The following is a 21,726-nucleotide window of genomic DNA, read 5'->3' as shown; positions in this document are numbered from 1 at the left end:
AAGCTGCAGGAAATCCCCTCGCCAGGGCAGGGGGACAGCACCTGGCACCCCTCAGCCCTGCCTACAGCTGGCTCTGCTCGCTGGACCTCAGGGGCAGGGCTGCCTTCTCCGAGGCCCTCCCCACCACGTCTCGAGCCCCACTGGGCAGCAGCTGCCTGCATCCCGCTCCCAGCCCCGAAAATCCCGGGAGGCGCAGAAGCAGACGAAGGAACCGAAGCAGTTGTTGAAGGCGCCGAGCGCCAGGGCCTGGGTGTAACGGGTGCAGGCGACACTGTGGCACCCCGCAGCCCCCAGCGTGCAGCGGACGCAGAGCAGCACGTCGCCGGAGGTGCGGCAGCGGACGGACACCGGGAGGGAGGACCAGCACCGGCCACTAGGGGGTGCGCGGGGCACCGCGGCGGGCGGGGCTTACCTGGCGCGGTGGGCGGTGCTTGGACGACGCAAGGGGAAGGGGCGGGGAGAGAGGGCCGTGCCTCTGCCGGGGCGGGGCTTGCCGGGGCGGGGCCGAGCGGAGGGCGGGGCGGGGCCGGTCCTGGCAGTTCCGGGCTCCGTTCGGGAGGGGCGGCGGCAGGGACCGGTGACAGGGGGCTGGACACTGGGCACTGGGAGCGGTGCTGGGAGGGAGAGCAGCCATGCAGCCGCCGCCTCGCAAGGTGGGTGTGGGGCTGCGGAGGCATCCCGGCGGGTGCCGTCAGCGGGACGAGCGATCGGGACCGGGTCCTTCCATCGGTGCCGGCGGACCGGGACCGGGTCCTGCATCGGAGATCGGGAGTCGCCCCCGGCGGACCTGGACCGGGGCTGGGGAAGCAGGACCGCTGCTGGGCGGTGGCCGCCGGCACCTGCAGTGGCACCGGGGCCGGGGGACCAGCGGGGACCGGTCCCGGGCCGGCGGGGGCAGCGCACGCCCCCCGCATCCCAGCCCGGCCGGAGCCGCCGCGGTCCTCGGGCGCTGAGCGGTGCCGTCCCGCAGGTGAAGCTCACCCAGGAGGTGCGGGTCCACCTCCTCGAGCAGCTCTCTGGCCTGCAGGGCAGGCAGCAGCGGGACGCCGAGCTGCTGGAGGACATCAGGTAGGGGCCCCACGCGTGTACCCCCCACTGAGACTGGCCAGCTCATCCCCACGCATGGGGCGGGAGCCAGCCTGCCAGGACCAGCTCAACCTTGAGCCTGCTGCATGAGGTCGTGGGCTCCATCACCCACTGGGGTGGCCAGATGGGGACATCCCAGTGCAGGGTGGTGGCAGGGGATGATGGCAAGGGTGGCCTGTCCCTCCCCCCTGCGTGGGCCCTTGCCTGCCCTGCATGCCCTCTCCCCACAGGTCCTACAGCAAGCAGAGGGCCACCATTGACAGGGAGTATGGGCAGGTAAGGAGGTGCTGCCGGTTTCAGAACCAATGGCCTGGGGAGGCACGAGTACCATGCCCTGTCCGTCCCACATTGAGTGTTTCCAAGTGGGACCTAGCCACACGGAGATGATGGGCAGCATGAGTAAAGTGGGGCTTGGCTGCTCGGTGCTGGCCGCTCAGGCCATTGGCGGATGGACTCAACATCTTCCCTGCTGCAGGGGATGGCCACCTTAGGGCACCCACTGGAGTGCTTTGCTGGGCACAGCATGGCCTGAACCTCGGGTGTTGTGGGGGCCCAGAGGGAAAACCCTGCAAGGGGAGAAAACTGCTCAGCGCTGCTGTCTGCTGGGTCATCGCAGGATTCTGCTATTAAATGTCAGAGCCCAGTTTTGCTCCATGAGACATCCCTGCAGCGTCCTTTGGGGACACCCTGCAGCAGAGATGCATCCCCCCTTCCTGCAGCTGGGCACCATGCCACCCCACTCCCTCTTCCCCCCTCAGGCTGGGGGGGACCATCCCCCCAGGGTTGGGGTCATGCTGTGTTTGGCTTTGCTGGGGGGGTCCTCTACTCGATCTCTGCAGCTAGTGTCCATCACTGATGTCCCCTTGACAGTCCTCTGTCCCAAAAGCCACGGGGGGGGGGGGGGGGGGGTGTCCTCTCATGGTGGTAGCTGCTCCCCAGAAAGGTTTTCCACTGAGGAGGGTGATGCCCTGCTGACACTGAGCCACTGTGGAGTGTATGTGTGTCCTGCTCTGGGAACACCCATGGGGTGGGCAGCTGGTGTCGGGGAGCCCAGTTTCAGTCCCAGAGCAGGACAGTGGGGTGCTGGGGTGCCTGGTAGGGTTGGGAGGTGCTGGTGATCACGGGTCTGTCTGCAGGCACTGCAGAGACTGGCAAGCCAGTTCGTGAAGAGAGACTGGCAGCGGGGCCGCGGCGAGGCCAGCAACACGAGGTGGGCTAGGAACAGGGATGGGGACAAGGGGCTGGGGCTGGCTACGTCCATCTGTGCCCCTCCCAGCTGGGAGATGCCTAATGCCAGTCAGGATTTGGGTGTCCTGGGGATGCAATTCTGGGTGGGATGCCCCCAGGGATGTACCTTGGAGGGGACCACAGTGGCTGGGGGTGCTGGTGGTCCTGCTGGCAACTCTGAAAGCAGGGAAGCAGGAGAATACCCTGCCCTGTCTTAACCCCACACCTGCAGGAGCACCGTTGCTGTCTGGAAGGGCATCATTGAGGGGACTGCACATGCAGGGCAGCTCCATGTTGCTGCCTCAGAGAGCTACCGTGCCCTTGCCACGGAGGCCACCCGGACCACCCGCCTCTCCAAGGAGCGGATGCTCAAGAAGGTACTGGGGCAAGGACATGTCCCCTGTGTCCAGGCAGTGGGCACAGGCTGTCCCCCTGCAGCTGACACTCCCTGCAGAGCACCGAGCGGCTGCAGAAGGCACAGGCGGAGCTGCTGGAGACAGTGAAGGAGCTGGACAAGGCAAAGAAGCAGTTCACCCACCTCCAGCGGAGCATTGAGGTGGCCAAGGACAAGGCAGCCGATGTAGAGGCTCGGTGAGCGGAGGGGATGGCAGTGGGACTGCTGTGGCCACGGGTTGGTCTCACACACCCCCCTCCATTCTCCACAGGCTTCGGAAGAGCGACCGAAGGATATTTCACACCAAGGCCAGCCTGCAAAAACTCAGTGCCAAGGTCAGCAGTGCAGGGGACCGGTGGGGTCCCCAAGCACAGGGATGCAGAGGGTTGGTGGCCCCTATCCTGTTGCCAAGCCCTGCTCTTCCTGACCCCACAGTTCTCAGCGCAGTTGGCCGAGCACTCGAGGCAGCTTGCAGGGGTGCAGAATGAGTATGCCTTTGCCCTGGTGTCTGCCACTGCCCACCTGGAGCATTACCAGCGGGTAGAGCTGCCCACCGCCATGCAGGTAGGAGCTGCCCAGAACCCCCTGCATCCCCTCCCTGGGGTCCTACTAGAAGCATCTTCCCTGTGCTGCAGCAAGGGGATACAGCAGGGAGGGTTCTACTGGTGTGGGGTCAGGACTGGCTGCCCTGGGGGGTCAGGGGTGCTCCCCCATGGGATGCAGACAGTGCCAGGGGAGGGGTTCCCACCTGCTTTCCCCCTCACTTTCTCCCAGGCACTGGATGGTGACCTCTATGAGAGGCTGCGGGAGCACTTGTCAGTGGCCAGCCGGACAGAGGTGGAGACCTGCCAGGCCACGCGGGACTGGTTCCAGGGTGTTGCAGAGGCATCCGTGCAGGTAATGGCACCCATCCCGGGAATGGGGGGCAGGAAGGGATGACAGAGCCACCTGGCCCCACACTGTTCCCCTGCTGCAGGTGTGCCGGGAGCAGGATCTCCTCCTCTTCCTGCAGGACCACCCCACCTTCGCCCTGGCCCCTGAGCAGTGCTTCCAGCTTGCCGGGGTGGAGGAGGTAGGTGGGGGGACACATTACAATGGAGGTCGTGGTCCACACCCTCACATAGCCCCTTCTTAGCCACCCTGTCCTCACCCAGGTGTGCCTGCTGCCACCAGGGGATGATGGCGCCAGCCTGGAGAAGGAGGCACGGCGTTGGGCTACACGGGTGGCTCGGGACTGCAAGAACAAGGCGCACAGCGAGGAGGTGGTTGCTGTCCTCCCCCATGGAGCACAGGGAGGGCTCAAGCAGGGGATTCCCCTGCCCCTCCCAGCTCCCACCACCCCACTGACCTGCGGGTACCCACCAGGTGCTGCAGCAGCTGGAGGCCAGGCGGCAGCAAGTCCCAGAGACAGAGGTGGCCACCATGGAGCGACGGATGGAAGAAGCAAGGGAAAACATCCGGAAGGCAGAGGTGGGTCCCCCAAGCAGGAGGCTCAGGGTGTCCTCAAGGTCTGTCACCCCTGGGGTGGGGGATGCAGGGATGGGAAGGTATGGTGGCTGGGGATGCTGGGAATGCTCTGCCACTGTGGCAACCTGATTGGGGGCCAGGGCGACACGCTGGCTGGGCTGTCCCCCCACCACATAGGTGTCCCCTTAGGCCTTGACAATGTTTCCCCCGGCTCCCCCAGGTCAGCCAGGTGAAGGCAGAGGCACGGCTCGCACTGCTGCGGGCAGCAGGGCTGGATGTAGATGCTTGGTTGTCAGGGGCCATAGTGGGGACAGGCAAAGAGGCACCTGCAGGTCTGGATCTGGCCGAGTTCGATGACTACGAGGACAGCGATGAGCCGGATGAGGGTGATGAGCCCGGTCCCACTGCCCGCACCTACCCCTACACCTGCCGGGTGATCTTCAGGTACCAGGTACAGCCACAGCTGCCTGCCCCTCAGCCCACTTGCCCAGTGCCAGCACCCCCAGCCTCCCTGCCACTTTGTACCCTGCAGGGCTGCCAGGCGGACGAGCTGTCCATCACCCAGGGCGAGGAGCTGGAGGTCATCGAGGACGGTGATGCAGAGGAGTGGGTGAAGGTGGGATGGGGTGGACCCCGCCTCCAGGCTGGGGGAGACACTTTTCAGAGGTCCCTAGGGCTGTCCCTGCCCTGCGGGCTGGGACAGTCACACGGTTTCTGCCCTTTCAGGCTCGGAACAAGATGGGCCAGGTCGGTTATGTCCCTGAAAAGTACCTGCTGTCCCTGGGCAGCGAGCCGGGGGCTGGGGCTGGCCCCCCAGGACCCTCTGCCCTGCACCGCCAGCTCTCCAGCATCATGGCTGCAGAGCTGGTGCTGGAGCCTGGAGGTGGGTGCTGGAGTGTCACCTTCCCTGGGGAGGGGGACAGATGTGCCATGGGGATGCTGAGCCCCTGCAGCAGCAGCACTGGGGGGTGCTAAGCCCCCTGCCCCATTCTCCCCGCAGCCTGGCTGGTGCGAGCCCTGTACGACTATGAGGGGCAGAGCCCTGAGGAGCTGAGCTTTCCTGAGGGGGCCATCATCCGGGTGCTGCCCCACGCCCCTGGTGAGGTGGACGATGGCTTCTGGACAGGCGACTTCGATGGCCGCATCGGCGTCTTCCCCTCCCTGGTGGTGGAGGAGCTCACTGGGGGCCAGGGAGCAGCCGGGCAGGTTGGTGGTAGGGGGGTCACTGCATCCCCTCAGTGTGCGGCAGCTCCCCGTCTTGTGCCATGGCTGCTGGTGGGTGCCCTCCCTGTTGTTCTCACCCGTCTTGTCTCTGTCTTCACAGGAGCTGCCATCACCCTCCCCACCGCCCTTCTCCCCTCCCGGCCTTGTGCCTGGGACCAGCCTGGCCCCCAGCCCCTCTCCCGAAATGTCACTGGGAGGTGAGTGCCAGGGTGTGCTGGGAAAGGGGCTGTGGGCACAGGTGGAGAGCTGGGCTGAGCTGCCAGGTCCTTCCAGGTCGTAGGCAGGACGGCATGGACAGTGGGCAGAGCTCTCCAGACATGGCAGCCACCCGCCTCCGGCCGGTAAGCCCCATCACAGTAATGCCGTGTCCCCCCAAACCTGCCCCCAGCCCACCCATAACTGGGAACAATGCCACCCATGTGCTTTGAGAGGGTCTGGAGAGGGGTGAGCAGCCTGGCGTGTCAGCATAGCATCTCCTCTCCTGTCTTCGCAGCTCCGTGCCCCGCCCCCGCCGCCTGGCAGAGCCCCTGAGCCCAACCCCGAGCTGCACTTCAGCTGACGCTGTGGGTGCCCTATCCACCCCCACTCCCAAGAAGCTTCACCCGAGCAAACCGTTGCACCCCGACGGGCTACTGTCCTAGCAGCAGGGGCTGGCGCTGCCGTGTGCCCCAAGCTGGTCTCTCCAGGGGCTGCATCCCACCCAGCACTGCTTGCATTCCTATAGAGCACAGGGCATTCTGGCAGCCCCTTTATTGGGGTGCTCAGTGCCATGGTCATGCCTCATCCCCCATCTCACCCAGCCTTCTGCCTGGCATTGCCTGTGCACCCCTGGTGCAGTCCTGGTTCGCTGGAGGGCTCAGCCCCAGGGCCCTGCCTGTCCCCCAGGCATCTCCTTGCAGGCAGGAGTGGGCAGGTGGGGACTGTGCCCCAATAAAGCCACTTGACTCTGCCAAGGGGTTCAGCAGCTTTAATGGTTTTAGCTTGTCTATGTACAGTGCAGTACACACCAAAGCTCCCCGTGGGCACCAGGGCTGCCCACTGGCACAGGCAGGGTGCGATTGTGCCCCCAGAGCCAGGCTCTGGCCCTTCCTGTGCCTGAACAGGATTGGACGCTCCTCTCTCCGCCAGCATCTCCTGGGGACCTGCAGGTCCCTCGCCGGTGTAGGATTTGTGCCCACGACCACTCTGTGGCGGGTGTGCCCAGGGGACTGTGCTCTGCAGTGAACGTGCCGGGTGGGTGGGGGGTGCTATCCCTATCCCCGGGGGGCTTGAGCCGCTGCCTCTGTCCCTGCCCCTCACTGCAGCCCCCTCTGATGCATCCTTCCCCTGGTGCCAGGGGGCTGTGGGGACCGGGTGGGCAGCAGGGACTGGGTGCAGTCCTGCCTCTTGCAGGCCCGAATGTCTCCCAGGAGGGTCTCTGGGGCAGGTGTGGTGGGTGGGAGTCTGGTACCTATTGCCAATGGGATGAGGTCTGGCGCCGAGTGTGGTTGTCTGTAACGTCGGCGCGTCGCTCTGGCCATGCCAAGCACGTAGCTGCTTGCCCGGGGCTGGCTGCCCTGTGGTCCCCCCACAGTAGAGCCCCCAGTCCAGCATGGGGCCTGGGGTCCACGAGCCTCCCATCCATGCTCCAGCCAGGAGCGGAGAGAGCTGCAGGGAGAGGGGCAGGATGGGGCTTGTGCTCACAGTTGTGGCATCCCCCACCAGCTGTGACCAGGCTGTCCTGACCCCATGTCTGGCCAGAGCTGGCACAGATGCCCACAGGCATCACTGTCTGCGGCTGGGCATGCGGGCAAGAGGACCTGCCTGTGCAGGACCCGATACATTGGGAACCAACCCTCCTGGAGAAGGGGTTTACCCTCTCTCCATCATCAGGCTGTGGCCAGCCAGGGCAGGGATACTGCCAGTACTTCCCACCCCACCCCGGACGTCGCCCCAGTGGCTGGGGACAAGCACTCACGTCACACGGTTGCTCCTCGGTCCTGCACTGTGATGCTGGGCTCCTGTGGAAAGGAGGAGGGATGTGGATGTCAGCACTCTGGCAGAAGCAGAGTGCTGTGGTGGGGGGTTGGGTCCCTGTTGGCCATAGCAGTGACCCATGGGCCAGTGGGCAGAACCCCGCTGAGGCTCCAGGAGCTGACTACAGGCCGAGTGCCATCCCTCTACCTTTCCCCATCACCTGCAGGACATGTTAAACAGCAGCTAACAGCCTTCATGGGGGGCCCCGGCTGGGACCTAGGGGATGAGGGAGTGTCTGAGTGGTGCCAGGGTGTGATGACAAACATCCCAGTGAGGTTCCATCACTGTTCTCCTGGGACCCCATGTCATCAGGCACACCAAAGCAAAAAAACATGCCAAAGGCTGGTGCAGGGTCTGAGTCAAGAGCCTGCTGCCACAGAGGGGACAGATGAAGAGAAAATATCACCATGTCCCTGGGCTTGCCCTGCACGTAACTGCTTCCCCAGTGATCAGAGGGACTACAGCTGTCACCCAAGGCATAGTGGGCCATAGGAGGAAGGAGGACTTCTCACCAGGTCTCTAGAGAAGGGCTACAGCCCATCAACTCTGTCCTGCATGGCTGGCTTGAGCTGCCCTTCTCCACAAAATGGCTCAAACCTTCCAGCCCAGCCACCAGAAAGCAAAGAGGGAAACATTAAACACAGCAGGTTACTGCCTTTTCATTAGCCTATGTTCAGCTAGGCACCTTTCCCCAGGCTCTCCCACACTGACCCAGTCCTGCCTCATCCCACTTCCCTGCTGAGGGCTGCTGGCATGCGCAGTGCCTGGCCCACGGAGCTCCAGCAAAGCCAGTCCCAGAGAATGTCCCTGGCTTTGAATCACGCAGGGATTTTTACCCAGATGGTTTGCTTCCTTTTTCTTCCATGGGCTTTGCCACACGTGCCCCAGTGCTGGTTTTGTGGGGCGAGCTGAGGCCAGCTCTTGGGGCTGCTCAATGCAGGCAGCCCCAGTGGGGTGACATTGCACCAGGTGCCTTCCCCCATATCCCTTCCATGAAAATCATCTTTCCCCAACTGCAGAGCCATGGGTGAGCCCGTGAGCGACTGAACATGTTGAGTGTCTGCTACTACCACCAACAGCATCATTTGCTTAGTGGTAAGATCCCGGAGGGAGTGGCAAGGAGCAAATCCCCCTAACTGGGGGACATCAATGGCCAAGCAAATCATGTCCTTGCCAGTGCTGCCCTGGAGCTCTCTGGCACCTCCAGCAAGGTAGTCAGGTGGGAAGGTTGGGAGATAACAGGGTGCTGGGAGCTCCAGCCAGGGTGGGCTGTCCTTTCTGAGCACAGCCAGCACCAGCCCCTCTGGAGCAAGGAAGAACAACCAAGAAATAACCAGTTGGCTTCACCATTTCCTAGAATTCAAGGCAAGAAAGGCTCCTGGAGACATCTGTCCCTGCCTGTACACTGCTGGCCAGGTTGAGCCCCATCACTGAAGCGATGCTATAGTTTTGGAGAGACTGAGCTATGTGCAGTGGCAGAGCTCCAGCAGGTCAAGAAAAAGTGATCCCACTGGGTGTCACCAAAGAGCCCAACCACAAAAGAAAATGCATCCCTTGTTCAAGGGGCAGCTGGCAGCGAGTCTGCAGCATCCCCCATTCAAGCAACCAGTAACCTGCCTTTTCCCCCGCAGCGCAGGTACTGGCAGGGTGGGAACTGTCACAGTGATTCCACATGCCCCAGACATTAGAAAACAGGTAGGAAAATGCAATCAGAAAAGGTAAGCAGAAACAGGGTGGGCAGGAGCAAGCCTCAGCTCACCTGTCCCCACTGCACAGCTCATTCCACTGCGCTTGGGCTGGTTGATCTTGTCAGCAGCAGGACTTGGGTTGCTGTGCCGCAACCCTTCAAACTCTCTGTCCCAGGGGACCACACAGGGACAAGGAAGAAGAGGAACCTACCTGCTGCCCCATGTCCTCCACTCCAGGCTGTTTTCTGCTGCTGTCATCTCTTCCCAACTCATCAGCCTGTTCATGCAGACTCAGGCTCCCGTGAATATCAGACACTTCATCTGCTGACCCCAGTCCAGTCTCCTCCAGGCAGATGCTGGCTTCTTCCTGTACCAGCTCTCTTGGGATGCTAGGACTTGACCCTCCCAGCACCTGATGGCTCAGGAGCTTCCTCTGGCGGCTTGCACTCCCAGGAGCAGTGCCAGCATCCTGCAGTGAGCCTGCCACGCCAGACCCCTTCCCCGCCCGCCTGCTGTTGCGAGTGCCGGAGCTGGCTGGTGTGTTCAGGACTGGGGTGGTGGAGTGGCTCTGCTCCCCACCCTTGCTGCTTTGGGCACCCTTCTGGACATCTCCGTTCTGCAGGCCACTTGCAGGGACAGTCCCATTGCGAGCCCGCTCCTGCTGGAGCCTGTCGCTGCTGTGCTCCAGCTCCTCCATGCTTGGCTCCCTGCTGCCATCAGGCAGGGGACTGTCCTGTTGCTCATGGAAAGTGGGTTTCTTCCCAATGTGTGTGACACGAAACCTGGAATGGGGACAGGATGGATCAAAATCCCTTCCCTCCTCTCTCAGCTGTATTTCCAGCTTGCCTGCACCTCCAGCCTCAGTACTCCTCTCTTTGCCATGGACTGGTGCTGATCTCCAACCCTTCAGACACATTCAACACCACTGATCCCCACTCTAGCCATGCGCCCACTATTTAACCCCATTTCTCCCTTCATTTTTGGCAAAACAAACAGAAAGAGAAGGATGAAAATGTCAATCCAGATGTTGGCTGGTGCAGACCCTGCCAGCCTGTCCTCCATGCAGCAAGATGGGTCGCAGCTTTTAGAAATGTTCTGAGATGCAACCTGGATGAACAGGAGAAACTCAGGTGTTGATTCAGAAGGTGAAATGCAAACAGTCTGAGCCTGGTGAGGAAGGGATGACTGTGCAGAACCATATGGATGTTGTGCCCAGTGACCAACCACCATCAGGGGAACAGGAGCCAGTGCTTTTGGCAGGCAGTGCACCCTAAGTGAAGGCAGGGAGAGGGTTTTGGTAGGGCAAGCTGTATTTGGGTACAGGGATCAAAAGCCAGGAAGGATTGTTTGGCTAAAATCTGCCAGAGCACCTGCGCACCGTCCACTGCAGTGATAGATGGTACCTAGGTGGTTCACTAGGGGTCCACTAGGTACCAGGTAACAGCTCAGATCTCCAGGGTAGGCAGGAAAATAACTGCAGAAGTTGGTCTGACATGCACACCAAAGGGTGCATTTATAATGGGAGGTGATGCAATATTGCACCTGAGGAGAAGAGAGAAATTAGGGATCTACCATAACTTCAGGATTTGTGAGGGGTTATGTGCAGGCAAAGCCTAAAAGACTGATTTGCAAGTGAGCTGGTTGTAAATAATGCTGCAATTCCTCTTTGTAAGCAATGCAAGCCTCTGCTGGACCAGCAGACGGGAAATCTCTCCCATGGTGAGCTGGTGTCCAGCAGCCATAGAACACAGATCCCACCACAGATACTTCATGCATCCCATGACTGACCCAGCAACCACTCTCCCTGTGCTTGAGTCACACACAAAAAAGCTGCAGATGGCCCTGGCTCTGCTCAGGTTCAGCTGCGATTTCAGCACTGCGGGGGCTGAAAGAAGAACAAGGCTCAAAGGTCAAGCAAATGGCAGTATGGCCAACCTGAAGGAAAAAGCTGAGAAGAAAAGTCCAAGAGATAAGAACAGATCCCAGATGAAAAGCCAGAGATGAAGGAGACCACCACCAGACTGAGGACTGGGCTGCATTCCGTGGACAATACAGACCCCTTAGCATTTCAGTCAGAAGTGCTGCTCATGACTGGAAGGGTCAAGAAGATAAGTGTTCCAGCTCTGGACAGGGTACCCACAGGACTGCTTGGGTCAGGCCAAGCAGCAGTGAATGTGACCTTTCAGGTCTGTCCAGATATTTGGAGACATAGCACCAGCACTGCAATTCAGGAAGACCAGAGAACATTCCAGTTCCAAAGAGGGATGGGGAGGAGGCATGAGTGGCAGGATAGTGGTAATGCTATTGAGCAATGCCAGCCTGGATGAGCCAGGAATGGATTCGAAGGAGCAGACAGGGTTCAGACTGGAGGGGGCACAAGAGGTAATATAACAAACCTCTGGATCATGAGAGGAAAGGCAGGAGAGCATTGGCTGTCTGCCTAATCAGCATCGCTAAGGCATTTAGTTCAACAGGACGTGACACGCTGCAGCTGATGAGACTAAGGATGCAGATGCTTTGGTGGACAAGCTCTGCCACTGACAACTAGTTTAGGGAAAGCCCTAAGATAGATGGTAAATCATTCAATAATATGAAAGTACAGATAATAACCCTGATTAGCTCAGAAGTATAGAATATTTTAGGTGGGAAAAGTCCCTGGGAGGTCTCCAGTCCAACCCTCTCCTCAAAACTGGGCCACCTCCCACACTCAGTCAGGTTGCCTAGGACCCTGTCCAGTCAGGTTTTGGAAGTCTCCAAGGATGGAGATCCCTCCTCTCCTCTGGGTCCTGTCCTAGGGCTGCACCATTCTCAGGATGATAGTTTTTCCTTAAGTCTTACCCAAATTTCTCTTGTTGCAATTTGCGGCCATTGCCTCTTGCCCTTCCCTGTGCACCTCTGAGAAGAGCATAGCTCTATCTTAATTTAAACTCCCCCTACCCCTTTGAGTAGTTTTAGAGAGCAATTAGATCCCCACATACCCCCCTTTAGACTTCTCCAGGCTAAAGAAACCCGGTTGCCTCAGCAGCTCGTCACATGCCACATGCTTCAGCCCCTGATGATCTTGGTGGACCTCCACCAATCTCACTCCTTTTCCAATGAGCCCATGCCTACCAGCTGGGCACCAGCCTCACTCAATGAGCTGGAGGTAACAGGGGTGGGGGATGGACTCTCAACCACTGTGTCCAAAACAAAAGGAACAGCAAAAAATAGAGAAGAACAAGATCTAAGGGTTGCAACAGAAGAGCTGGGTTAAATGAGCTTTTCTATGTATGTGTCAGATGTATGTATGATCACAGTAAATAAGACACAGCAAGGGCAGTCCCAGAAAAGTCATCCAGGATCTGAAATGGCAAAGGGGGGAGCTTTGCTCTTTCAAAGGGAGGGAAATGAGAATGAGAATTTGGAGGTAGTTTTGTACCTCATGGGCACACAGGCCCCATGGCAGTTGGACCTCATACCAAGGAGATTTGGGAAGCAGAAACTTTTAAAATATAACCTTGGAAAAATGTAGTGACTGTCAAATGGAGAAGGCTGATGAGATATGGGATATTAAGTGTAAAGAGAAGAAACCAAGATTTGAGGGAAAATGCCTTCTCCGGCATTCAGAAGTGAGTGAGAGGAGCCTGAGAAGAACATAGACGAAGGACATAGAGGAGTGGATGGAGCTGGGTACCAGTCAGGGAATGAGATTAACCATGAATAGGCACGTGTGCAGAGATCTGGTTTGCCAAACACCACCCCTTAAAACAAGGACAGCTGATAGCAACGGGCAAAGAGGAAGCCAGAAGCTGTTGGTCTCCAGAAGGTGTGATCTTAGCTGGAGTTCAGCAAGGGGTGGTCCAGCATGTCTCTCCCATTTACCATCTCCCCATAAAGCCCCCAGTTCACCTCCCTACTGAGACTCCTAGCTGTGATGCTGGAAAAACCCATACCCCCTGATAGCCACTCTGGCTCAACATCACTGTTGAAAGGACTGTCTTTCTAGAACACAACATGGAGCTTCAACAAGGCTTAGGGACTTCACGAAGACCTGCTGCAGGATCTGAGCACAGTAGAGCTTTGTGTCTTTCCAGACTGGCCATCCAAGGACCAGAAGTTGCTTGGTCACCCTGCCCTGGTCACCATGGTGGTACAGAGCTGAGCCCTGGAAGACCTTGCTAAAGGTCTTGTGCATGCTTTCTGCTGGGGAATGGGACAACATGGGCAAGCCTCCAGATTGTACTAAAGGTTACTGACTACACAGAAACCACAGGCAACTCAGGAATTCCCCTGAGGTGAGACCAGGTGTGGACTGGGAGACTGTTTGTGGGAAGTATTGGGTACACTCCCCTATTCTTATATTCCTCCTGTGGCATCTAATTACAGTCATCATTGGAGGCAACCTGAAGGAGCATAGCCACTCTTTCACTCTGAAGGCGGTGGCTGGTAACTTGTACCAGGGACCTGCTGTCACCTCCTCCCCCACCTAACAAGATCCCTAAAATTGAGGTCACTGCCCCTGTTGGGCAGCAAGACCCCTGCTTGCATGTAGCTGGGACGGTAGGCTTCTAAGGGGCGTGTATTTGGGGCTCTGCCCAGCACTGAGTCAGCAGGACAAGCCAGGCTTGAGTCACCTTCCTGGATAAGGAGGGAGGTCACCGGTGTGTCATGGCCTGCCACATACCACAGGCATTTCCAGGTGCAAGAGGCACCTGGGTCCTCAGGACTCCCAGCTGCAGAGCTACTACTGGGGCATCTAAACAGGGAAGAGCAAGAAGGTGCCTGGTGTGGGGCAAGTGGGGAACAGGAAGGGAACAGGGGAACTGAGAAAGACTCTCCACAATGCTTGGTCCATCAGAGCACATGGGCTATATCTGGCAAAGCTTATTTAAGTACCTGCCCACTGAGAAGACGGTGGTCTCTCCAGGATGCATCCTGCCTTTGCCATCCTTGGACCGTCCTTGCCGATGCAGTGGGTGCCTCTTTCTCTTGCTGCAGTGGATGCAGGGGGCCTGTGTGGAGCCCAGATGCACTGTGTGGTGATGTGGTGGGCCCCCGTCCTGGCTGTTACGATGAGGACAAAGGCTGCAATAGGAGAAGGACATGATGGGTCATGTTATCTGGAGGAGCCTTCCCAAGCTTGATACAGCCTAACTGCAGCAAGCCCTGAGAAGCAGCAGCTCTGGAGGGGAATTCCTGTGAGGACAGGAGTGGGAAGGGCTATTCCCTTTGACAGTGGGGTGAGGCACTCATCACAGCCCTCAGGGGAGCAGGATTTCTTGTTGGAAAGATGCTTTATAACAAGTTGGAAGGGGGCTGCCTGCAGAGTCTGCAGATCAAGGTGATACACAAGGCTGCTTCTACCTTACTCTTCAAGAGCTGGTATACACTCCCCTCACCTGGGCACTGGCACTGGGATGTCCCCTTCATTGTCCCCCAGCATCTCCTTGAGGGCCTCTGCATTTGCTGAAGAGAGAGAAAAAAGGGAATGTGTTAGCCAAAGCAGTCAGCAAGTCTCCGGGACAGCCCTAGGAAATGCTCACCTTCATTTTGGATGATGCATCTCACAATCTTCTCCACAGTGTCCTCGTTCAGCTCCTCCTCTTCATCTGAAAAGAGAAAATGTGGCACTGAGGGCTGGGATTCAAGCCACTCAGCTTCCCAGTCCCTCCCCAGGAGCAGCCATATCGACAGAGAGGTCAGAGAAGCCTTGTGTCCCCCATCACCCTGGGAAGCCCCTGGGGAACACCAGACCCTTTGCCCTGGAAAAGAAATGGCTAAAAGAGCAGCCATGTGTGCAGGGAGAGGGGGGTAGCTCCTTCAGAATTGGGGACCATCACATGAAACAAGTGGGAAGCAGGTTTGAAACAAGTTGAAAAAGAAGGCTTCTTGTGGGGACAGTCCAGCCCTGGAGCCCCTGCGTGCAGGATGCTGCAGGTGCTAAAAGTCCCCAAGAGTAAACAGGACAAGTTCACAGAAAAGAAACCCACTGGGGCCTATTAAATACAGAGAAACCATCTCTGAAGGAGAAAACCCCAGAGCTACATGCTATTAGAAGCTTAAAAGTGCATGCTGGGGAAACTTGGTTCAGTGTCTGCTCCATTGTGGATGAGACACCACGTCTCTGTCCATTGTGATGAGACATGATCCACAGCATTCATTGCAACCTGCTTCTGGCCACTGTTAGAGGCAAGAGGTTTGGCTGACTGGACCTTCAGCCCACTCTGCAGTGCCATATGTTCCTGTGAGCAGGTCAGAGTTGTGGTCTGGTGGGCAGCTGCCTCAAAGGACATGGTCGTGGACTGCTGCTGCGCTCCTGGAAGTCCACAGAGATGTTTCCCTGGGCTGTGGCAACTCCAGCGGGCAAAGCCAGTTCTGGAAGGTTCAGACACTGTCTCCATGTCATGTGCAGTCAAGTCATTGAAGTAGAGGAGCATATCCAAGGATTCCTGGAAGCTCCTGCTCCATCTGTGGGCAAGCTGAGGGAGATGTGTTTCCCTCCCATGCACAAGAAGTGGCAGCAGGAGGTGCTGACCCTCCTGAGCACCACCAATGGCATAGAGGAGCAAGAGGAGTTATGCAGCACCATTAGGCTGTTTTCAGGCAAGGAAGCAGCCAGAGGAACATGTCTTCTCCATTTCAGCAGAGACCCATGAAAACACTAAATGGCAGAGCTTGCTTGGACTGAGCTCTGGCTTGCACACATACTCCATGCTGTAGTGACTTCCCAATCCTACTAACCAAGAGCCACTTACAATGGTCTGAAGTGATGGAAAAACCCCTAAACGTCCCCTTCCTGCATGGGGCAGAGATCCCAAGAAAACACCCCTATTCCTCTGGCCTGCATGAGCACAACAGGGACTAGAAGAGCACATGACTGATAGCAAACACCATGTGGTCCCATGCCAAACCTCCTAACACCAAGGGGCAGAGGGACAGCTCATGCCCTGGCTGGGGATGCCTTCCTTGTAGGGGACATGGTTTATAATTCAGGCACTGGGGATTCAGCAGGTCCTGGATGTTGATCACAATTATCTTTTGGTGATAACACCACTTTGGGAAGGGCCAGATTCTGGCTCCTACCAGTCTTCACCAGCCTGCAGAGCCAGCAGATCAGAGGGGTCTCTGGGCTGCATGCTTCTAGTCCCTGGGGAATGTCGTGCTGCTCTCTCTGCCCCATCTCTTCCTTCCAACATAGCCCACATCCCAAAAGCGTGTTTACGGAGCATTGGTCCACACCAACAAAAGGTAGCATCTGAGCCCGCATCGCCCCAGCACTCACTGGCCTGGAGCTCCGCCAGCACATCTTTGTTATCTGGGTCGAGCTCATCCCGAAAAGTCCGGCACCGGTAACCCTTCTTCTTCAGGACATGGCAGATCAGGAAACCCACCAGCCCCATGATGAAGAAGACAAGGACAAGGAGAAAGACCATAGACAGGCTGTGCTGGGGGTCTGACTCCCCATCGTTGGTGCTGTTCTGGTCTGACATGCGGATCTAGAAGAAGGGGGAAGGCAGATCAGAGACCCCAGTGCTCACCCCCACCAGGCTCCCCATGCCCATCCTCTTCCTCCTCTTCTTCCCATCCACCTTGGGCTAGAGCCAGTTCCCAGCTTGAGGGGGGGGCTGCCAACGACTCATCTCTCACCCCACAAGGTCCAGCATGACGGGGGGCCCCACTGAGGTGAGAGCAGGCTGTAGGCAGCTCAGCACAGTCTCCCAAGGACACCGCTGCCCCACACGTACCCAGCAAGAGGCATCCCAAGGGCAGTGGTGGCAGCAGCAGCATCCCCACAGGCCCGCCCGGCCCCAGGCTGCGGTGCTCCCCTGTCCCTTGCAGGCGACTTTCCCAAGGGCACCGGTTCCCCGGCCTCCCCCGGGCTCTGCAGCGGGCAGCATCAATGCACTTGCCCTTGCGGGGGGATGAGCATCCTCCCCAAGCCATGCCAGCCCGCTCCCCCTGCATCCCTCGCTACTCACGGCCGAGGGCCTCCGCCGGCAAAGGCAAAGGCAGGGCAGGCAGGGAGCCGCGGCAGCCGGGCTGGCAGAGGGCCGAGCCGGCCGGCAGCTCCCGCATTGTCCGCCCACAGAACCGAGCTCACTCCCTCCGCCCCGGCTCCCTTGGGCTTTCCCATCTGCCTTCCCGGGGGCTCAGTGCTCAGCCACCCGCTCTTCAGCTCTGCTTCCCAGCACAGGAAGGGTCTCCCCAAGCTGTCCCTTGTCCCCGCTGCAGCAGCGGTACCTGGGCCTGTGGTCCTCTGCAGCGCTCTCCTCTTCACCTTCACCTGCCTCCTAGCAACCCGGCATCCCTGCAGCTGGGGACCGTGGCGAGCAGCCTCCGGCCCCCCAGCTCCCGGCTGCCTTCCTTCCTCTGGAAGGAGCCAAGCTGCTTCTGGCTGCCGCGGCAGCGTGCCGCTGTCTGCCAGCAAGAGCACCTGCCTGTCCCAACCCCGGAAAAATCTCTCCAAAGCAGTTTCAGCAGATGAGGGTGCAGAGAGAAGCTCAGGGGAATGCTGGCAGCTGCAGTGGGGAGCAAGCAGGAGTGCTACTCAGGGAAGCCAGCACTGGCAAGCTGCTGCCCACCCCAGGGAGAATAACCTCACCCAAATGCAAGCCAGCCCCGATTTCCCCTGGCACCCTCCTTTCTAAAGCTCTTGGCAATTTTTAAAGCACTGAGCTGTGGCAATGGGAGAGCAGAGGGGTGGAAGTGGGTCTCAGCAAGACCAGCACCGTTCCCACACCAGTGTGTGCAGGGGGAGAAGGCTGCAGGCACCTCCATAGTGACCACAGCACCAAGGAGATGGTGGAAAAAGGATCCCAGGAGACCCCGCAGCCCAACACCCTGCCCCAGGCCAACTGCCTCTCCCTCCTGGCTGAAAAAAGTGTGGATAAGCCATTTAAAATCTCCAGCTATGGATAAGCCATTTAAAACCTCCTCTCTCTCTGCCACAATTTCCTCACTCTGGGAGGCTTCACCCAACCTTCCTTTGCTACTGCAAATTAGTCTTGCTCCTCTTGGTCCTTCAACCAGTGGCCAGTCTTCCACCCAGACCTTGAAAAGCCCAGGCAACCCTTGAAATCCCTCCCACCCCATCTCTACTGAACTGTCTATCTATAAACATTCATCTGTGGGAATTATCCCACCACAGTCCATGTTGCCATGAGACAACCTGCAACTCCTCCAGGCTTTCAACTATATGATGATGAGGGCTCCTGCCACTTTCCACAAGTGACCAAGAGTCATCTCTTAGGACCCCAGGACTCTCCACTGTGACTCTGACTTCAGGAGTTCACCATATCACAGGTGCCACCCATCTGTCTGCTGTCCTAGCAGGGAGACATGACCTAAGGTGGACCAACTATGGCAAGAAAAGACCATGGGCAGCAAGACTTATTGCTCCTGCCATGCATTGCTAGGGCTGCAGGAGAGGACAGGTCTCCTAGTGCTGGACCAACAAACTGCAACATCATGCAAGTCTCAGCTGATCAAGACCATAAAGGCAGTTTACTCCTTGCCCTTGTTTCTTCAAAGAGAGGGACCTTGCAGGTCTGGTTTCCTGCGGAGCCTCAAGAAGATACAGTCATGGTGAGTTTATTTCCATTTTGCCTCGTGCCCACACATTCTGTCCTGCACAATCAATTGCTCTTTCTCCCCCCAGGCATTCACACCCACCCAATGCATTGCTGCAACCTACCCACCTTCCAGCCTTCAGCCGTGCTGGGTGAAACTAGCCCGGGTCACTCAGCCCTCCCTGCGTTGAGGGAAGATTCCCATTTTCCCATGGCCTCTGGTGTCAAAGCATTCCCACACCCCAGGGGGCACAGGACAGGGAGAGGGAGGATGGCATATGAGCCCACCTGGGAACAAATCCTGGCCCTGCATAGAGTGAACCAAGAAGAGGAGGGGACTCCATTACCATCAAGATGCTCCCACCTGGCTCTTCAGCTGGGTTATCTCAGCTGATCACACTTCTCCTCCCAGTGCTTTCCCTGGACATTGCATGCCGCCAGTCTCCATCCTGCTTCCACCACCCCAGCCTCAGCATCCCTCCAGGCTGCTCTGTCCTTGTCCCACTGTGGGACCCTGTTAGCACTTTTATGGCCAGACCATGGCCTCGTCCCACAAAGTGCCTCGCAGGTGACCCAAAAAAGAGGCCACAGCTCCTCTCTGCCCTGAGACCAGCAAGCATTGCAGGTACAAATCCACACAGATAAGCTCTCCCTCCCAAATATGCTGGCCGTGTCCATCCTGGCCAGTGGGGATGGTCCCCACATGGGGCTAAAACCCACACTGTGCTGGGGAGGTGAAAACATGGCTATGGGACTGGATGTTCATGGCACTTCCAGATGCTGGGTTCTGCATCCTCTGTCCCCTCCTGACCTTGTCCCAGCTCCTGTCCCCATCCTGTGCAACACCAGCAGCCAAGGCAGCACAAGCTGAGACACAACAGCAACCCAGCCACAGCTCTGGGACAGGCAGCTGCCCACTCACTGCCTGCCTGCCTGCTCCACTCGCTGCTGCCATCCCCTTGCCTTTCCTCTCCAGGTCTCCCACTCAGGGGTCCCCAGTAGGTGCAGGTGTGAGTCCTGGAGGGACCTTGGAGGCTTTGCTACTTCTCATGACATTGCCTGGAAGCCCTTGAATTTTAAGCTGCCGGGCCAAGAGGTGGCTGGGGAGGGAAGGGACGGAGCAAGCAAGCAGAGGCTGGAGGGACAGCACGGTCCCCCCTCGCACCACCCCACAACCAGCTCCAGTCCCAGCATATTGCCACGTTACCTCTTGCCCGCTTTCTTCTGGTGCCTCCTCCACAGCCATTACAACAGACGTCACCCCACGAACAATGCAAACGCACCCACTCAGGGGTCATCTGCCCCAGCCCCGCTGGTTGTCCACGTGGCAGCTAAACAGGCCAGATTGCCCAGCTCCAGTAGTCCCACGGGCAGGCTCTTCCGGGGGTCTCCACTACGACGCTTGGCCCAAAAACTGCCATAATCTCTGAAAAAATGCTACATTCCATCATGTCAAACATCTCTGTGAATCTTAAGCCCTTATTTAAGTTTTTCAAACATCCCAGCAAGCTTATGGCCTTCAAACCACAGCATGTTTTTGCTCTCTGAGCACAAAGAGCATCTAAAACTATCTCTCTACAATGCTTTCTTTGCACTGCTCCAAGATCTGTGAAGATGCCCAGAGCAGCAACCAGCTTCCAGAGAGCAAGCTCAGCCAGCAAAGTGAATCCCACTGGAGGCAGGGACGCGTTTCTCCCCTCCTTGCCCCTTCCCCCCAGCCAGGCAGCTTGGCTGTGCCCCTCAGGTGGCTTGGTGGCCCCAGCCAGACGCTATCTGGTGGCAGCACCTTGCAGAGCAGCAACTGGGCAGTCGTCATGCTGAGTGAACAGCCCTCACTGAGACGTCAGCACACTCAATGCATTTGCTGCTACACCCTTGTTGTTCAGCACGTTTAAAGCCTATTTATTTAAGATGGTGGGTGCTGGGCTCAGTGCGTACTGTGCCAGGGATTGCAGTTCTGAGCATCCCCAACCACAGCTGTGCCCTGTGGGGTCACAGTCAGAGGATTCCAGCATCCACCAGAGCATCCTCGCTGTGTGCTCGGGAGCTGGCATCCTAAAGGGAAACATGCACAAGGATCAGTGTGGAGAGAGCAGCATCCCAGTAGTAAGTGGCAGAGCCAGCCATATGCACCATTTAATAATCTCACAATTTAATCACATCTTGACACTAGTTCTCTCACCTGCTTGTGGCAAGCACAGCACCCAAAATCCTGTACCATCCTGCCGTTGCCTTACCACCCCACCAGCCGTATCCCACACACTCTGGGCCATCCATGCCTGAAGCTCCCCTTGCTGCATGCCAAGGGGTTTCCCTCCCATACTTTTATTACCCAGCATCAAAATTCTGGTGCCAACCTACCATGGTCCCCATCCTCAGCCGGCTCTTGGCATGCCCCTTGGGGGTCCTTGCGCTTTGCCTCCTCCTCTCTGAGACCCTGTTTTATTGCAGGTATTTTGGGCAGCCTGCCTCCAGCGCGCATCCTTCACCTCCCACCTGCTGCGTCCGGGAAGCAATCAGGCAGGAGGCTTGCAGGACCAGGTCCTTACCAAGCACCAATTTTGGCTAAATTATTTTCCAAGCCTTTGGGCAAGACTACCTGCTCCTTTCATCCTTTCTTCTTTCCAGCCCACAGGGAACAGATTTTTGCCACCGGTGTCACCCGTGGCACAGCCCCATCCCTGTCACTCGCCAGCTCCAGGTGAGGCTCAGGATTTTTCCCCTGTTCTCCATGGCTGCTTTTTCATACATGGCAATTTTCCACCTGGCTTTTGTTCTTTGCCTGCCTGGCGGTGCCTCCCTGTCCCTGCTCCCTGCCAACCCCAGCAGGTTATTTTTGGAGGCTGCCAGAGGTCAGGAAGACCTGCACCCTGGCAGGGTGGGACCTGGGAGGGCTGTTTGGCCAGGTGAGAGTCAGTGGTGGTGGTCCCTGTCCTTCACAGCTCAGGAGGCTGCTCCTCGGAAGGGGACGAGTCCCAGCAAAGTGTGGGTGCCCTGCGGGGACCCCGCTGCCCCATCCCCTGTGCCCTCGGCAGGTGGGTTGCAGCAGCTGGAGGGCTACTGGGGGTGACTGGGG

General features: G+C 58.2%; 2 protein-coding genes across 4 annotated transcripts; one reads left to right on the top strand and one right to left on the bottom strand.

Annotated features, from left to right (window-relative positions):
* Positions 1-535: 535 nt before the first annotated feature.
* Positions 536-6,347, top strand: FCHSD1 (FCH and double SH3 domains 1). The gene is made up of 19 exons (XM_064458839.1): positions 536-653; positions 971-1,068; positions 1,317-1,362; positions 2,223-2,296; positions 2,546-2,690; positions 2,768-2,904; positions 2,979-3,042; positions 3,143-3,271; positions 3,482-3,604; positions 3,684-3,779; positions 3,862-3,969; positions 4,073-4,177; positions 4,395-4,625; positions 4,707-4,790; positions 4,901-5,057; positions 5,175-5,380; positions 5,499-5,595; positions 5,672-5,739; positions 5,892-6,347. Exons 1-19 carry the CDS (start codon positions 633-635, stop codon positions 5,955-5,957), a joined length of 2,055 nt encoding a protein of 684 aa, XP_064314909.1. The 5' UTR covers positions 536-632; the 3' UTR covers positions 5,958-6,347.
* A 3-nt stretch (positions 6,348-6,350) lies between these two features.
* On the bottom strand, positions 6,351-20,419 carry RELL2 (RELT like 2). 3 transcript variants are annotated; one of them, XM_064458840.1, is made up of 8 exons: positions 19,858-20,418; positions 16,364-16,577; positions 14,625-14,690; positions 14,481-14,547; positions 13,978-14,166; positions 9,314-9,884; positions 7,356-7,398; positions 6,351-7,045 (listed from the first exon to the last, which is right to left on the bottom strand). In XM_064458840.1, exons 1-7 carry the CDS (start codon positions 19,894-19,896, stop codon positions 7,357-7,359), a joined length of 1,188 nt encoding a protein of 395 aa, XP_064314910.1. In that variant the 5' UTR covers positions 19,897-20,418; the 3' UTR covers positions 6,351-7,045; position 7,356. The 3 variants fall into 3 exon arrangements, with proteins under 3 accessions (XP_064314910.1, XP_064314911.1, XP_064314912.1); XM_064458841.1 differs by lacking the exon at positions 19,858-20,418 and adding an exon at positions 17,323-18,127; XM_064458842.1 differs by lacking the exon at positions 16,364-16,577 and having other exon boundaries at positions 19,858-20,419.
* Between the last annotated feature and the right edge of the window lie 1,307 nt (positions 20,420-21,726).

Source organism: Phalacrocorax carbo, chromosome 8 (assembly GCF_963921805.1).
Source record: "Phalacrocorax carbo chromosome 8, bPhaCar2.1, whole genome shotgun sequence".
Taxonomy (NCBI): domain Eukaryota; kingdom Metazoa; phylum Chordata; class Aves; order Suliformes; family Phalacrocoracidae; genus Phalacrocorax; species Phalacrocorax carbo.
The sequence above is the reverse complement of the archived record's forward strand: the minus strand, read 5'-3'. Positions and strand labels throughout refer to the sequence as shown.